At 36.5% G+C, this 16,335-nt stretch overlaps 1 protein-coding gene across 1 annotated transcript; it reads left to right on the top strand.

Moving 5' to 3' along the window:
* The first annotated feature begins 333 nt into the window (after window positions 1-333).
* Window positions 334-750, top strand: LOC132034634 (secreted RxLR effector protein 78-like). Its single transcript, XM_059425019.1, has one exon. It carries the CDS (start codon window positions 334-336, stop codon window positions 748-750), a length of 417 nt encoding a protein of 138 aa, XP_059281002.1.
* Window positions 751-16,335: the final 15,585 nt, after the last annotated feature.

Here is a 16,335-nt window from a genome sequence, read left to right as displayed (position 1 = left end):
TTTTGTCTCAACGACAAAGACTTATGCGTTGACGACACACATCGATTTTAAGCCGAAATTATATAGAAGTCTGAAGGCTATTAGAGATGACAAAGCTCCAGGAATTGATGGTTACAATGCAGTCCTCTTTAAAAAATCCTGGAACACTGTGAAACAAGATGTAATGGAAGTTGTTCTAGATTTCTTCAACCAAGGTACAATGTACAAACCTATTAATTGCACCTTTATTACCTTAATCCCTAAAACTAAGCACCCTACTACTATAAGAGAGTACAAACTTATTGCTTACTGCATTGTTATGTACAAGTTGATATCTAAGATTCTGGTAATAGGATGCAAAAAGTGATGAGTACTATAATCTGTGAGGCTCAGGCTGGGTTCATTCCTGGTAGAAAACTGGGGGACAATATTGTACTAGCTCATGAGTTAGTTCAAGGTTACAATAGAAAGCATGTTTCTCCTAGGCGCATGATTAAAATAGATCTACAAGAGGCATATGACTCCATAGAATGGGTGTATCTAAAACAGGTCATGGAGGAACTTGGCTTTCCTACAAAATATACCACTTGGGTCCTGGAGTGTGTTTCTACTGTTAGTTATAGTATCATTATTAATGGAGAACCCACTTTACCATTTGAAGCTGCTAGAGGTCTAAGGCAAGGTGACCCTATGTCACCTTTCCTTTTTGCTATTGGTATGGAATACCTTAGCAGGATGCTCAATGGCCTCAAAGAGATTAAGGAGTTCTAGTTTCACCCTAAGTGTGCAAAGCTGGGATTGAGTCACTTGTGTTTTGCATATGACCTGCTATTGTTCACTAGAGGTGACCTGTCATCTGTTTGCTTAATGCATAAATACTTCACTATATTCTCCCAAGCTTCTGGGCTTCAAGCAAATTTGGGGAAAAGTTTAGTTTACTTTGGTGGAGTAAAACAGGCAGACCAGGAAAGCATACTTAGTCATTTGGGATACTCTCATGGCACACTCCCCTTCAAATACTTAGGTGTGCCCCTCTTTACCCAAAAATTCTCCCTTATACAATGGAAACCCCTCTTGACAAGGATAATATCTAGGATTTCATCTTGCACAGCTAGGAAATTGTCTTATGCTGGGAGAATGCAGCTTATTAAATCAGTTCTTTTTGGTATTCAAGCCTTTTGGGCCCAGTTGTTTATATTTCCTATTAAGGTCCTGAAGTTGCTAGAGGCTCGCTGTAGGAGTTACTTATGGTCTGGGTCTGGTACTACCACTAAAAAAGCTCCTGTAGCATAGGAGAGAGTCTGCATGACCAAGAGTGTAGGTGGCTTGAATATCACTAATTTGTACTTGTGGAATAGAGCAGCAATAGCTAAACAATCGTGGGATATTGAGCACAAGCAAGATAACCTGTGGATTAGATGGATCCACACATACTATATAAAGAACCTATCTCTCCAAAGTGTATCAGTCCCAAAATAAGCTTGTTGGACGATGAGGAAGATGTTTGAAGCTAGGGAACTAGTTAATCAGTTGCATCTTAATCCAAGTAATAGTTTGATCAGGAAGATTTATTATCATTCTCTGCATACCAGCTCCCCTGCTTCTTGGAAATGCATGGTGTTCCAAAATGCAGCTAGACCAAAAGCACTCTTCATCACTTGGCCACACTTGATGGGCAAGCTGCTCACTACTGACAGGCTAGAGAAATGGGGAATTAAGGTGGAGTCTAAATGCAGTTTATGCTAGACCAATGATGAAACTAGAAAGCACCTCTTTGTGCAATGTGACTACACTAGAGCTTTGTGGAACAAGGTATTACAGTGGATGCAAATGCAACCTTATCCTCCAGCTAACTGGGAGCAACATCAACAATGGCTGATTACTATGACAAAAGGCAGATCTATGAAGGCTCAAGCTATCAAGATGTTATGCACAGAAGTTATTCATGCCATATGGATTGAGAGGAACATGAGAATCTTTGAGAAACAAAGCAGAAGTTGGGACAGAGTAGCAAAAGATATAGTTTATGTATTATGTGTTAGAGCTTCTCCTAGAGTAAGCATTACACAATCTCCAAGATGATTTTTTTGAAAAAAAAGAGAATAGTTAAAAAGGGTTTATTCAATGAAGAGATAAATCCTTTTTATACTAGAGTTCGAGTTAAGGGTTCTGGTGATTCCTCGGGGAAGGCGTTAAGACACCCCAATATTAAGAATCTATAGAATACGATTGACCTTCGAGCCTGCATGTGTGATTTGTAATTATTTGCTTAATGAAATTCCGTATCACTAATTGTCAATTTTGAGTGATGCAAAATAGGTTCTTTTCTTTCTATTTTGTCTTCAAAATCCATTTTTTGTTTTAGATTTCTGGGAAAAAAATCAATAGGAAATAGCTGATTAAAATTTCAGCATTTATTTCACAATCTTATATTCTAGCCTAGCTTCTTGTGTTTATAGCCAGTTTGGCCAAGCTTATTTTTCCCCCAAAAGTATTTATTTTTTCAATAAGTGCTTATTTTAAAAAAATTTAAGTGTTTGGCTAAGCTTTTGTGAGAAAATAAGTGCTTTTGGGAGCGACGAAAACAATTTTGAGGTTAAAAAAAATAGCATTTGTCCAAAAACACTTTTTTGAAAAGCACTTTTGAGAAAAATACACATAGAAGCACTTTTTAAAAGCTTGACCAAACACTAATTGCTGCTCAAAAGTACTTTTTAAATTAACTGGCCAAACATAAACTGCTTTTAGCGGAAAGTATTTTTTTGAAAAGTACTTTTTAAAATAAGCTATTTTTATACTGCTAGCAAGATGTGTATAACTTGCTACTGATTTGTAATGTTCAGCTTTGGTGATTAATGGAAAGTTTAATTACCAAAAAAAAAGAAGAAAAAAAAAGAAAGTGGTCTAGTGACTTTTATGTTAGCATACCCAAAGTTAAGTAACTTTTGTGTTAGAAAGATAATTAAGTAACTTTTGTGAAAAAAAAGTGATAGTTACGTGACCATCTATGAAATTTATCCTATCTAAACCTAGCTTAATGTGATAGAAAAAAAGGCGTGAAAAATACCAAGAGTTCTATCTCTAGTATATCTAATCGTATATTGTACGTGTACATATATTTTAGAAATGAGGGTTAACAGTAATTACAAAAATTAATAAGTATATTTTTTATAGCGGATTGTTAGAGCACCCGTTATGAGTGGACTCCAATTCCCATAAGATAAAATAACATTTTTTTTTTAAAAAACAAATCAAATAGCAAACAAAATTTCCATTCTAACTACTATTTAAAGTCCAAATATAAGTGGATAGTAACAATTCAATTGTACGTGAAGAAAACAAAGACTAAAGTTCTTTGATCAAACCAAATTGAAGGATAAGTGTGACAGCCTAAATGAAGTTATAATTAGAGGGATGGAAGGGCCAAGAAACTTCGCAGAAAAACTGCACCTTGGCATATTAATTCGGTTTGCTTCTTTACGCGTACATTTTTTTTTTTTAGAGAACTATTCAATTTGATAGCTCAAAGTAAAATAAAAATAAAAAAAATCTTAACCTAACTCATAAAATACTATATATCCCCCAAAATATTTTTTTTTTTAAAAAAAGAACAAAATGGCTAATGATTCCTTCTTTTTGCTTCGTGGTTCTCTTTGTTTTTTATTTTGCTTATCCCTCCGACCAAAGATACTACACGGTACATTTGCCCGCATAATTTAATAAAATTGGGAACCGTTAATACTGATGACCGTCACAAGAAATCCCATGTCTAGGCAAAATGTATTCTATGCTAGTAGTTTGACAAGAAAAAATACAAAAGTCTTACAACTGTAATCAGGTATCTTTGACTACTTAGTATTTCTACATAGGCTAAGTTTAGCATGAAAAATTATTTTTTCCGCAATTGAATTTTGTTTCTAGTGGGGTGTTGTAGGAATAGATGGGTACATCTTTTGAAGTTAGTTTCTTGCATGGAACGCTATTTGGTTGCTTGAAAAGTGAAGAAGATAGATCTAAAACTCCATTGAAGCGCTTAAACATAACTTCAAAATTCAGATTTCTGAAGTTAGAGTTTTTTACGGAATCGACCATATATCAATTCTCTTTTTATTTGAAGGTATTGACTACATCCCAATTTTCGTCGGTGAGTACGGAGCAGACAACTTGCGGTATGTGATTTTCCTCATAGCCACCAGTATTGAACCTCTGGTTTTTTGGAATCATTATTCTGCATTTGTCATCCTTTTTTCTTTTAATGACCATTATTTATTTATAAAATATTCAGAAAATTCTTCTTTTATACAGTGTATGGTGATATACCGTTAACTTTAACTCTATCAAACGGGTTTGTTGCTTAAAGGCACCTAGGGCCCAGGGGCAGTGCTAGATTGTAATTTATGGGTTCACATGAACCTAGTAGAGCTTCTGGTCAGACCGTGTGTGTGTGTGTATATATATAGTGTTGTTTGGCCCGTGCTAAGCCCCGTCTCAAGCTACATTAAAATTTAAATTTGCATTTTTTTTTTTTTTAATGTTTTTTTCCTACTCTTTCTTTTTGTGTTGTTTTTGTATCTTTTTGTGTTGTTTTTGTATCATCATATCAATTGTAAAGGTAGTGTGACAATTTTTCAATTTCTAAGATATTTAGTTATATAAAAAAAAACAACATTTTTTGAGTATATTTAGACTTCCTTTTTATTTTCAAACAAATTAATGCATGGATCAACGCCTTTCTCCCTTTTATTTAACTAAATTTTTTGAGAAATCTTTACTAATCCAAATTGAGTTTTACCTTACGTTAAATTTCAACTTAATTTTTTTGAGGTGTCTTGAAAAGACTATCCTATGCCAAGTGGTTCAGACTGCTCTTAAGAATACTCACTATGTGCCCAAACAACAACATCAAACCAATTTTAGCTTATCATTATTCATCTGTAAAACATAGACACAGTATTTAGTTATCTCATTCCATAGTTCCTAACATGACAGGATTTTAAAACATACCAACAGCATAGAATTAACCCTTAATAGACAGACTACAGCTTTACCTTTTCAATCCAAGTTACACTATAATACCCACTAAAGTTTAAGTGCCACAGTTCAGGTTTAAGAGCAAAGGGTTCTTACCAATCTTAAGTTAAATAAATGCCTTTTCCCTAAATTCAAACTAAGGTTAATACATCACAAAAACATGTCCACACATAAATGTATCACACAAGTTTTAAACATATTCATCGTGAAGCAAACAAGAAAGGCAAGCAGGTTGAACTTCTGGGGAAAAAAAAAACATGGATTCAGACCCTAATGAATAACTTACTTCTTTACTACTTGGTTAATAGCAGTTTTTGAACCCCTTAATTATGACAAAATGTGAAAGACTCTTACCCTTTGTTTTAACTTATTCTTAAATAGCATGAAATCTCAAGAATCCCCTACTAGGCATGATAAACTATCCTTGACCAATCCCAAGATCTCAATGAATCCCGCAGCCATGAGAACAAGGTTTAGGAAGACAAGGAAGACCTCAAGGTCCTGAAAGAGAAACAGGATAGGGTGAGGTCATCACCTCCCCATCTCTCTCCTGAGCCTTACTTTCAGTAAAAAGGGATCAAATGCCCCACTGGTCACTACCTCTAGTTCATGTCTAAGCTCATCTTTTACTCTCCCAAGCCAAACCCAACTCCCTTACCTTATCCTCATACCTGATGACAGTCACCAAGAACTTATGGACAAGAGTAGTTTGACACTGCCCTTAACCCTCATATTCTCTAAACATCTAGTTGACCACATAAGTTATCAATTTTAATCAACTCAGTTTATGGTCTCAACTATGCAACATTATTTGAACTCTTTTTTAGACATTAATCACTTTGAGAAAAGTTGAACATTTAATCACTACAAAAAAAAAAAAACTTGAGTTCAGACTGAATCATCAACCTTTAGACTCAAAACAACTCCCCTTTTCCAATTGATTAATCATTTTTAGTAGTTAAGAGCACATCAGGACTCAAATCATCTTTTTCAATCCTCTTACACTTCTTTTGAAAATTCAAGCATGAATTAGATATAAAAGAGAGGGTCTGATAACATGAATGTCAAGGCTGAACTCTATTCCAATGAAACAAACTGGACACACAATTTTCCTAATGGCATCTAGGTATCCTACTTTATTTTAAATGATTTTCTACAACTTCATGGACTTGCATTAGTTCCTAATGAACCATTTATGAACCTGTTGTCTCATGAATGAATTTGAATCCCAAAAAACTTCATTTTTTAGACTTCTAAATCATATTCTAAGGCGCTGTTTTTCACGATCCATTTTATTAGGTCGTGCGGGCACCTACCTTTCCCACCTTGATAGGCAAACCTTTAGTTCAACATTCACAAATAATAGAAAATAGCGAAAGAAGGTAAAATAACGTAAGTCTCATATAATATAATATAAACAAATGCGAAAGTAAACGAAATCCACCCCAGTATCTGGTCTGGTCGTACAGAACATCTAAATTCAAATACTAAAGTCTGAATAATAATACATAACTAGTCTCAAATCATGTCTCAAAATAAAAGGCAAGACATAAGAAATAGGAGAGTCTTCGAGGTCAACGAATGCCATGCTCACCCTGAAAAACTCAAGTGGAAGCTGAAGAGCCGATCAACCACGGGTCAGAGAGGTAGATTCGACCTGATACTTTGCATTCATAAAAGAATGCAGCAAGTAGAGGTCAGTACAAACAACAGTATTGGTAGGCATCATAGGCCGACTAAGCATAGTTAACACAATTCAGAAAATAAAGCAGATACGCAATAAACCAACCAAGCATGAGACAATATAATCACAACTGAGTATCTGTCATTACCTATGTAAGCATCCAAACCCAAATATGATAAGTCTGAGTATATCCGGTCCAAACCAATTACCACTATAGAATCATCATAATCCAATAACCACAACAGAATCATCACAATCCGATCATCACAACATCTCAATCAAGTCATAATGCAATGCAGTGCAATGATAGTATGAATGCGATGTCATGCCATGCAAATGAGGTGTACACATGTACTCTGAACGGAAATATCGACATCTCGGTAGCACAACCTTGTGTGACTCACGAAGTCTAAGTGTCACCCGTCCTGGATCTTTTCCCAATAGATAGACGGGACCCTGGCTAATTGCTCATATGGGGAGTCTCACCAAAGACCACCCCTGGGGGACGCACGGAGTCCATGCACTAACAACGATTCCGGGATAACATCAGAATCGACCATGCAACAATAATGCCCGAATATAACCATCGAACATCGGCCTCCTCACAGACACTAAAAGAGTCTGTCAAATATCAGTTCACAAATTAATGATTCCGGAATTGAACCTCGGACATCGACCTTCTCACAATCACTCAAGTAAAAGAGTTCATCAAATATCAGTTTTATAAAATCAACGATTCCGGAATGGATCTTCAAACATCGGCCTTTTCATAATCACTCAAGTAAAAGAGTTTATCAAAATATCAGTTTCGTTCAATCAACGATTGTCACGACCCAATTTCACAAAGTCACGCCGGCACCTATCTATTCCACCTCGATAGGCGAACCATTAATTCAACATTCACAAATCTAATATATCTATATAGCAAAAGAAAATAGAGCAACGAAGCCTGTCATTTGTATATATAATAAATGCGGAAGTAATCATAAACCATCCCAGTATCTGGTCTGGTGATACAAGAGCATTAACTAAATACTACAAGTCTGAACATGAAAAAGTCTCAAAATACAACTGTCTCGAAATAGAGTAAGACAAGTAAGTAAGGGAAAGAACATCCGGGCAGCGGCCGTCATCGTGCTCACCCTGGAATGACTCTACAACAGCCTCGCCGATCAGCCACGAGGGGAAAAAATGAACCTGTCTAATACTCTGCATCCACAAAAGAATGCAACAAACATAGGTCAGTACAAAACAACGGTACTGGTAGGTATCATAGGCCGACTAAGACTAGTTGGCATATATAAAGACAATACGGTAAAAGAAAACAAGTAAACGATAGAATACAAGTCATGCTTTTCCACGTAATCACCGTTCATATCCAATCTTATGTTATAGCAACTAATCTCAATTGTCCCAACTATTCACATGTATCAAACAAGCCTACTAGTACGATCCAACCAACGTAGTCTAACTCATGAACAGCCAAGAAGTATAACCAACACCACAACCAAGTCATAATCAACTAAGAAGTATAATCAAAGCAATACCATATGAAGTATGAATGCAATGCGATGCAATGCCATGCCTGTACTCTTGTACTCCGACGGCGGAATACCTCCACGCCTCGGCAGCGCAACCCATGAGGGACCCGCGAAGCCCAAGCACCGTCACTCCTCACACAGCTCAGAGGACCAAATATCTAAAAATCTCATAATATCTGTGTTCCATATCAGTCACTCCGCACACAGCTCAGAGATGACTCAGTATCCAATATGTCTCAGAAAATATCGGTCACTCCGCACACAGCCAAGAGATAACTCAATATCCCATGCAATAATGAAGCAAGTACAATATCAATGAATCATATCAACCAACCGTGCCATGCAGGGGCACACAAATAATAGCATTATCAAGGCAACAAGATAAACCACAATGGAGTCACCACTCTCAATTCTACTAATAATCAAGTCTCACAATATCATAGTCATCAATGGTTCCTTCTCATTTCTATGATCAGTACCAATCACAAAGCCTAACAATTTAGTATAAGTATTTCCACCTCGGTCATTCCGTATCACGTAGCCTACATAACCTGTCATCCCGTGTCACAAGCCTAGGATGACTCAATAATCTATATGCCATGAATATGAGTATGAATATGGAACCATGCAAGTACAATCCGTGAACAATATCAAGTTCAAGTCGTGCCAAACATAGTGCACTAATATCACAAATGATATACAACCGTGCCATACAAAGCGCACCAATATCATCAACAATGATCCACAGAGTAATCATAACGAATCTCCAATTCCCATAACAATAAGGATCAAATATCCCAAGATTGCTATACCAATAACAAGGCGTACACTAAGTACTAGTATCAATATCGAGAAATTTCGTCCTTTCGTTTGACTCCCAATTCACAAACAATCCACCAATTTATATACAACATACCAAACAAGGTCCTATGTCCGGGTGCCACAAGCCCGATCAAACAAGTCACAAGCAATACCAAACCCTAAGGCAACATCCAACCCAAACTTCATACCCGAATGTTTACATGAATCTCCGACAATATTATCTAAATATACGCTTCGCTAGTCGAAGTCTCACCACAAAGGTAAACCGTAACCTACCTGGCAGGCCGAGTAGCAATCTCGAGTCAAACTTGTGCCCTTCCTTTACATTGAGCCTCAAGATAATCAAAGTCTACCATATTCGAATGCGGAATTAGAAACAAGATGAAGGCATTTAATAACTTAACTCTTATTAAATCCCCAAATTCCAACCCACATTCTAGGGTTCATAAACTAATAAAGTAAAAATAATAATCTAAAGCTCTCACCATGGAATTAGTGCTTTAGATGTTCAATTCCGATTAATAATCAAATAATTTAGTTAACAATTACTCAAAATTCGGATTATATAGAAAACCCTCAAATTTGGGTACAAATTCTAGCCTTTAATTCACAAATTAAGCCTTAGAAATGGAAAGAAACATGTTTATATAGTTTATAATCATCACTTTCATGCTTAATGAAGCTAACCCAACCAATAATATAAGATTTCAAAGCCAAGAACTCATTAGGAGGAAAAATCCATAAAAACCCCTCTTTTAATCTTAAGCTTTTTATGGAAAATATGAATCTAGCTAGTTTGTTCCCAACATATTCAAGCATATTCAACATTAATCTTATATTTAGGAAGATTCTACGAACCAAAAATGATTTAAAGCTTAATTAAAGAACCCATTGAAGACCCATTAGATTCTATGAATTCTAGATTATGCTAGATGATTAAGAGAGGTTAATGGAATCACAATAAGGTTGGAATGTTACCTTAGGGAAGAAATCACTTTAAAACCCTCCAATTCGCCTCCACAAAGCTCTCAGGTCGGGATAGAAAAAATGACTAGGGTTTTGGGGTTTTAAACTTATAAAATAAGGTCAGTCTCAGTCAACACCGTTACAGCGATCATATGGCGGCCCCAACGGTACCGCCCCAGCGGCTGTGCAGACCGCTACGGTGGTCCTAGCCAAAATACATACTGCCACTGCAGCGGCTATCCCACTGCTACAGCGGTGCCGCCCCAGTGGACACCAGACACCAGAATTTTTCCTAACTTCCACAATTTCATCTCGAAATTCGGCTTTCACCCGAGACTCGAAACATACAAACCAAATATGCAGAAATACATAAAAACGCGCTACGAACGCACTCGTAGCCTCGAAATTTCCATCAGAGGTCTCGTTGACCAAGTCAATCCCTGATACCTCAAAACTAACTTTTCAACCCAGGTCCCAAAATGCACCCGAGTGCATTGGGAACCGATATGAATATGCACACAAGTTCTAAACGACCATCCGGACCTCTCGAAATTGACGGATTCCCGAAAAAGGTCCGTTTACTCAAAAGTCAATTTTGAGTCAACTCATTTTCGCTTAAAGCCCAATTTTTCTAGAAAACATTCTAAGGCCCACAACGATAACTAGGAAGTCATGCCAACTATCTCCTCAGGTTAAAATAGTTCTAACGAGACTTGGGAATGGGTCAACGAAGGTAAAAACAGAATAATCACGGTAACAACAAAACGGGTCATTACAACGATACCGGATCATCACCGGGTATTGGCCATGCGTGATAAATATGAGAGATGCGTGCAATGCATATGTCAACAATCAACAATCAGGTTTAATATCACAAGTACCACAACGAGGTACGCCAACAACGCATCACACCACAATACCAACATATATCAAGTCATGTACCAACAGTGGGTACGCTAACATATATCTATAACTCAAGTACCAACGGTGGGTACGCCAATATACATTAAGCACAAATACGAACAACGGTATATCAATTCTATTCAAATCAGTACAACAAACAGAACTCTATATCTACCAACTACACATGGCATCAAGCTAACACAGTTAAACAACCAAGTACACATAACGGGGTGGCTAGTCCCAACACACATCAAGGCCCAACCTAAGGCAATATCCGTCCCTTGTTCATACCTGAAGGTTCACATGTTGTCTCCGACATCATAATCTAAATATGTGATTCATTATACGAAGTCTCACCAAAGGTAAATCATAACCTACCTGGACTGCCGAACCGCAACACCAACAAGTCACTCTTTTGCTTTGCCCTTCCTCTGAAGCTCAGAACCAAAGTAGTCTAAGCATAATCGAATTCTATATTACAAATCGTGAAAAATGATACTAAGATTGCTATGATAACAACTAGGTCCATTTTAACCCTAAAAATTAGGAAAAAGGCCCCACAAGGGCAAAACGGGAAATTCACAGGAAAAATACCAAATTAAGTGCTAGGAGATCATAATCCAACCATTAATTGTTGATTTAACTCAAGAATCGGTCTAAATCTGGTTTCAAGTAAAAATCCCTAAATTGGGTATAAACCCTAAGTCTCCAAATCCAAAATTCAATGTTAAAGGTGAAAGATATATGATCAATAAGCTTAGATTAGTCAATATTTAACAAAACATCACCAATTTATTCATTAATAATCCTAGGAACAATGTTCTTCCAAACTCTCTTTCAACTCTTACTACCATGGGTTCATTAAGGGAGAAAGGCGAATCTTAACATGATTTTGGGTTAAAGGAAGAATGAAGAAATGAGTAGAAATTACCTCCAAGATTTTCCTCAAAATATCCTTAAGAGTAGTTTCTCCAGCTCAAATATCGAAAATGGGGTAAAATGAGGGTCTAGGGCTTTTTAACACTTCATTAATATTATTAACTGCTTGTCACCCGCTATAGCGGTACTGGGACCGCCCCAGTGGCGCCGCCCCAGCAGCCACCTGACTGCTTTAGCGGTTAAGCCTAAATGGCTTGTACCGCTTTCGGCGTGTCCATCGCCCTTTGATGGTGCCGTTGTTGCGGCAGGTGCCGCCAAAGCGGGCACCAGACACCAGAACTTCCTTTCGATTCGATTTTTTGACTAATTCCCGAGGCCATCTGCTCACATACCAGACACCTAGTCCCACATAAAAACTCGCTACGAATGCGTCTGTGGCCTCGGAATTCTTAACGGAGGTCTCGTTGACCGAGTCAATTCCCAGTGCCTTAGTTTCCACTTTCCATCCAATGTCCCGAAATGCATCCGAATGCATTGGGAACCGAACCAAAAGTGCCTACAGGTTCTAAACGACCCTCCGGACCTCTCAGAATCGACAAAACTCCGAAAAAGTCCGTTTGCCCAAAATTCAACTTTGGGTCAACCTTTTTCACTCTAAACCTATATTTTCAGCAAAGTTGTCCAGATCCGGTCTAGACACCTCGGGAAGCGTGTTAATGGTCCCCTCAGGTCAAAAGTGAGCTAACAATGCTCGGGAACGGCGAAAATGTCGAAAAGGCTAAAACGACCAAACGGGTCGTTACACTGTTATTTCAAGCTACCTTTAACATATAGCATACAACTATTCCAAATTTTTTGACTAATTCAAACATACTCAAATAGACTTGGGTAGATTCAAACCCATGCAAATGCAAGTAGACCCCTAACTCTAAATGCCTTAAGCACTCATCAAGACTCCTGTAAATATGCCTAGGCTACTTAAGCTTTATTTCAACCTAATCATGATCTCTTCTATTTTTTATCCCAATCATAACTTCATGTTATCTAGTTGACATTAGACAAGTATACAGACCTATGAAAAAACAAATTAATGAAATCAAAATGTCATAGTCTTATTCAAGAAAAAGCAACTACCTTAAATGTTTTAAATAGATCATCACAGTACTTTAATATTCCATTGCATTCAAATAGGATCAACATCTGATTTAAAGGTTCACTAAGTTACTATCATGACTCATATAATCACATTCTTGTCATATTTAAGTATTGAACAGCCAAAATAGGAAACCTCAACATCCAATAGAGTACATAAAAGTCTGTTTCAGCCATGTCTACAGAAACAAACAATACATTATTTGAAACTCATACACTTAGTCCATATCAACAACCATTTAAACGCGTACTTTGAAAATAAAGGAAGTAATCCCCACATTCAAACAACTAATGAACCTTAACATCACCCAAGCAGCACATTCATTTAGTTGAACCAAAAGGTAGTACAACAACTAACTAACATTAACAAGCAACTACCATATAAACTAACTACTAAACAGTAACAAAATAAGTAAAGGATATAATGTTACCTTTCAAAAGTGCAGCCTTGGTCAAAAAATGAATTTGAAAGCCCCTTGTGCTTCCAAGACCACACTCAACCACACAGACTCGAAAACAAAAGGAAAATGAATTTTTTAAACTCAGAAAAAACCTCAAACTAGTCGAAGTCTTAAAATTTTTTACTTAAGAGGCTTGAAATTCGAAGTTTCTAGCCTTCTTTTAATTTCTCCAATTTTTCTGACCTCTGAAAACTCTTTTTAAACTTCTAACTTTCAAAAACTCAAAATTTTCCTCCCCAAAAAAACCTCTCCCCTGTAAGAGGGTTGGGGTTCTATAAATAGAACCCCAAAAAGTATTCAACTCTCCAAAAACATCGATGTGGGACAAATATTTTTCCCTAAAAATGAATTTTCAAAACGAATCTACGTCTCAAACGACTCCTCAAACAAATGGACGGCCAGATCTGAACCTCATTTGGTTCGATCCAGACTTTTCAACCCCAACCAATGGAAATCAAGCAAGGAACAACAATGAAGCATGTAAATCACAGAATAATAAAGCAAAATAAATCAAAGGGACGATTCATTACTATGTTTGGGATTATCTTTTCGCGAAACCAAGTGAAACATTAAATGTTTCACCACAATAGATATGCAAAAGTTGTGCTCTTCTGCTAAACCCTGTATTTTTTCCATTTTTAGTGGAGAGAGAAGAGGGAAACTCGAGGTGGCGCTAGGGTTAACATAGAAGAGGAAGAGAGAGAAAAGGGGTAGGGGGGAGGGTAAAGGGGCGTTTGGGAATGAAAATGAGAAAAGGGGCATACCCTCTTATCTGTTATTAAGGGATTTGGGCCGGGTCTCGGCCTGACTTGGGCTGGACTTGGTCCAGATTTAAAAAAATTAAAGGCTGGCCCTTTTTTTTTTTTTTTGTATACATATATATGTGTACCTAGTATGTGTATATATAAAGATAATTGAATAGAGATTAAAGTTGATGATATTTTAATTATAGATAAAATTTAGGACATAATTATCCTATAAAATAGTTAAAAGATTGGCCAATTGTGCTAATGGGCTTAAAATTGCGAATATGGCCCTAATGGATTCTGATCCAACTAATTATTTCAATTATGGCCAAATTTGGCCTTAACTGATTTTAATTTAGTTGGTTATTTCAATTATGGCCCTATTTGGCCTAATTAGCATGTTTAAAAAATTAAATTGCATTAATGACCTTAATTAATTTAAGCCAATGAATTTGGTTATTTCAATCAAGGCCATTAAGAGGCTAATTTTGCGAAAATGACCCCAATTTCCTTCATCCATGAATTGGTAGAATTAATTATGGCCATAAAAAAAAATTAAATAATTTAAACATCAGCAATAAGGGCCACTTACTTAACTAATTAAAATATTTATAGATAATTATAACTAAATTTTGACAAATCACACAATTATGCAAAATTAAAGATTAAAGGGTGAAATTGTTAATCATTTAAATTACTCAAACTCCATGGATTAAAGGGAATAAAGTATTTGCTAATTTGATTTTTGACAATTTTAACAGTAAAATGAATGATTATTATTTTTTTAAACCAAATGCCTTCTTTTCTCTGAATAAACAAGTTTGTGATGTCATGAAAAACCTTTCACCAATTTAAAGGAGCAAAATATTGTTCTGAACAATTTATAAAAATTATTTAAACCCTTTAAGGTGCACAGCTTATTTTCTTTATTTTCGGAGGACTTTGAGTAATTAAGATAAATTATGGGAGGTCAAAAATTAGGTGTCAACAACAAATAGATTTTAAGATAAGGCCAAACAAATACCAACAATAAAAACAATGTAGAAAATGGATGATTGATATGCAATGCAATGCAAGACCTTTGTTTCCACTTCCGGATATACACACGTTCGAATATTAATGAATCGTGACCCATGGGGGGCTCATGAGGCCCATATATCGCCGCTCCGGTAGTTTCCTAGGATCACGGCCTCAATCATATCATATCTCAATAGCCTGTCCCATAGCCAGCTAGGCTCAAGTGCTAATATAATGTGCCAAAATCATCACTCGTCTGGAACAAGATCCAATCGGACTCACAATCATATCCTTAAATCATATGCATAGATACATGAAAAGCATGAATATGGCATGCATCAAGTCAAGAACAAGTGTAAAAACATGAATTCCATCATTATGTTCCCAATATCATAAAGGCATCACCTTTTTACTTTCTTTTTCATTTCAACGAGGATATACGTATAAGTGATATGCACACAAACAGACAAGATAGTTAAACAATAGCAATAGAGGCATAAAGTATGGGCATCGGACCCTAATCACAGATCCAAAGGATCATACTATTCTATCAGCTAGTGTCTAGACATGGCATTCAGACTAACTATATAATTGAAATAGCATAAATACCCAAACATGATGACCGGTATCCGATACGGGTGCTCGTAACCTCACAAGTATCGAAACCCCCTTTAATTTGTCCAATTACCCCTCATTAGATTCATTTCAATCAACACACACATTCAAGAAAGAGTTCAAGGTCTCAACATATCTGGAATGCCGAAATTCGAATCACGAAGCCCCTTGTCACTCCGAATAATCTCCAAATGAACAAAGTCTAGTCAAATACGGAATATATGTTAGAACACAAGTCTAACAACACCTATATTGCTACATAATTCAAAACCCCCAAAATAAGCCCTAAAATTAGGATTCCGAACCCAAAAGGGCAAAACGGTAAATTGAGTCTAAAATCATGATCCTTATGCTTCATATAACTTATACATCAAAAATCATCCATAAACAACTACGAATTCATGCTCAATTGTCCAAATCCTAATTCTCAATTTGGGTTCCCAAAACCCTTCCATAAATCTCTTAATTTCAACATGCTCATCATGGATTAAAGGTCTAACTCATTGAAATAATCATAACACCAAGTTACGATACTTACC

The sequence above is a fragment of the Lycium ferocissimum genome, chromosome 10, assembly GCF_029784015.1.
Source record: "Lycium ferocissimum isolate CSIRO_LF1 chromosome 10, AGI_CSIRO_Lferr_CH_V1, whole genome shotgun sequence".
NCBI lineage: Eukaryota > Viridiplantae > Streptophyta > Magnoliopsida > Solanales > Solanaceae > Lycium > Lycium ferocissimum.
The sequence above is the reverse complement of the archived record's forward strand: the minus strand, read 5'-3'. Positions and strand labels throughout refer to the sequence as shown.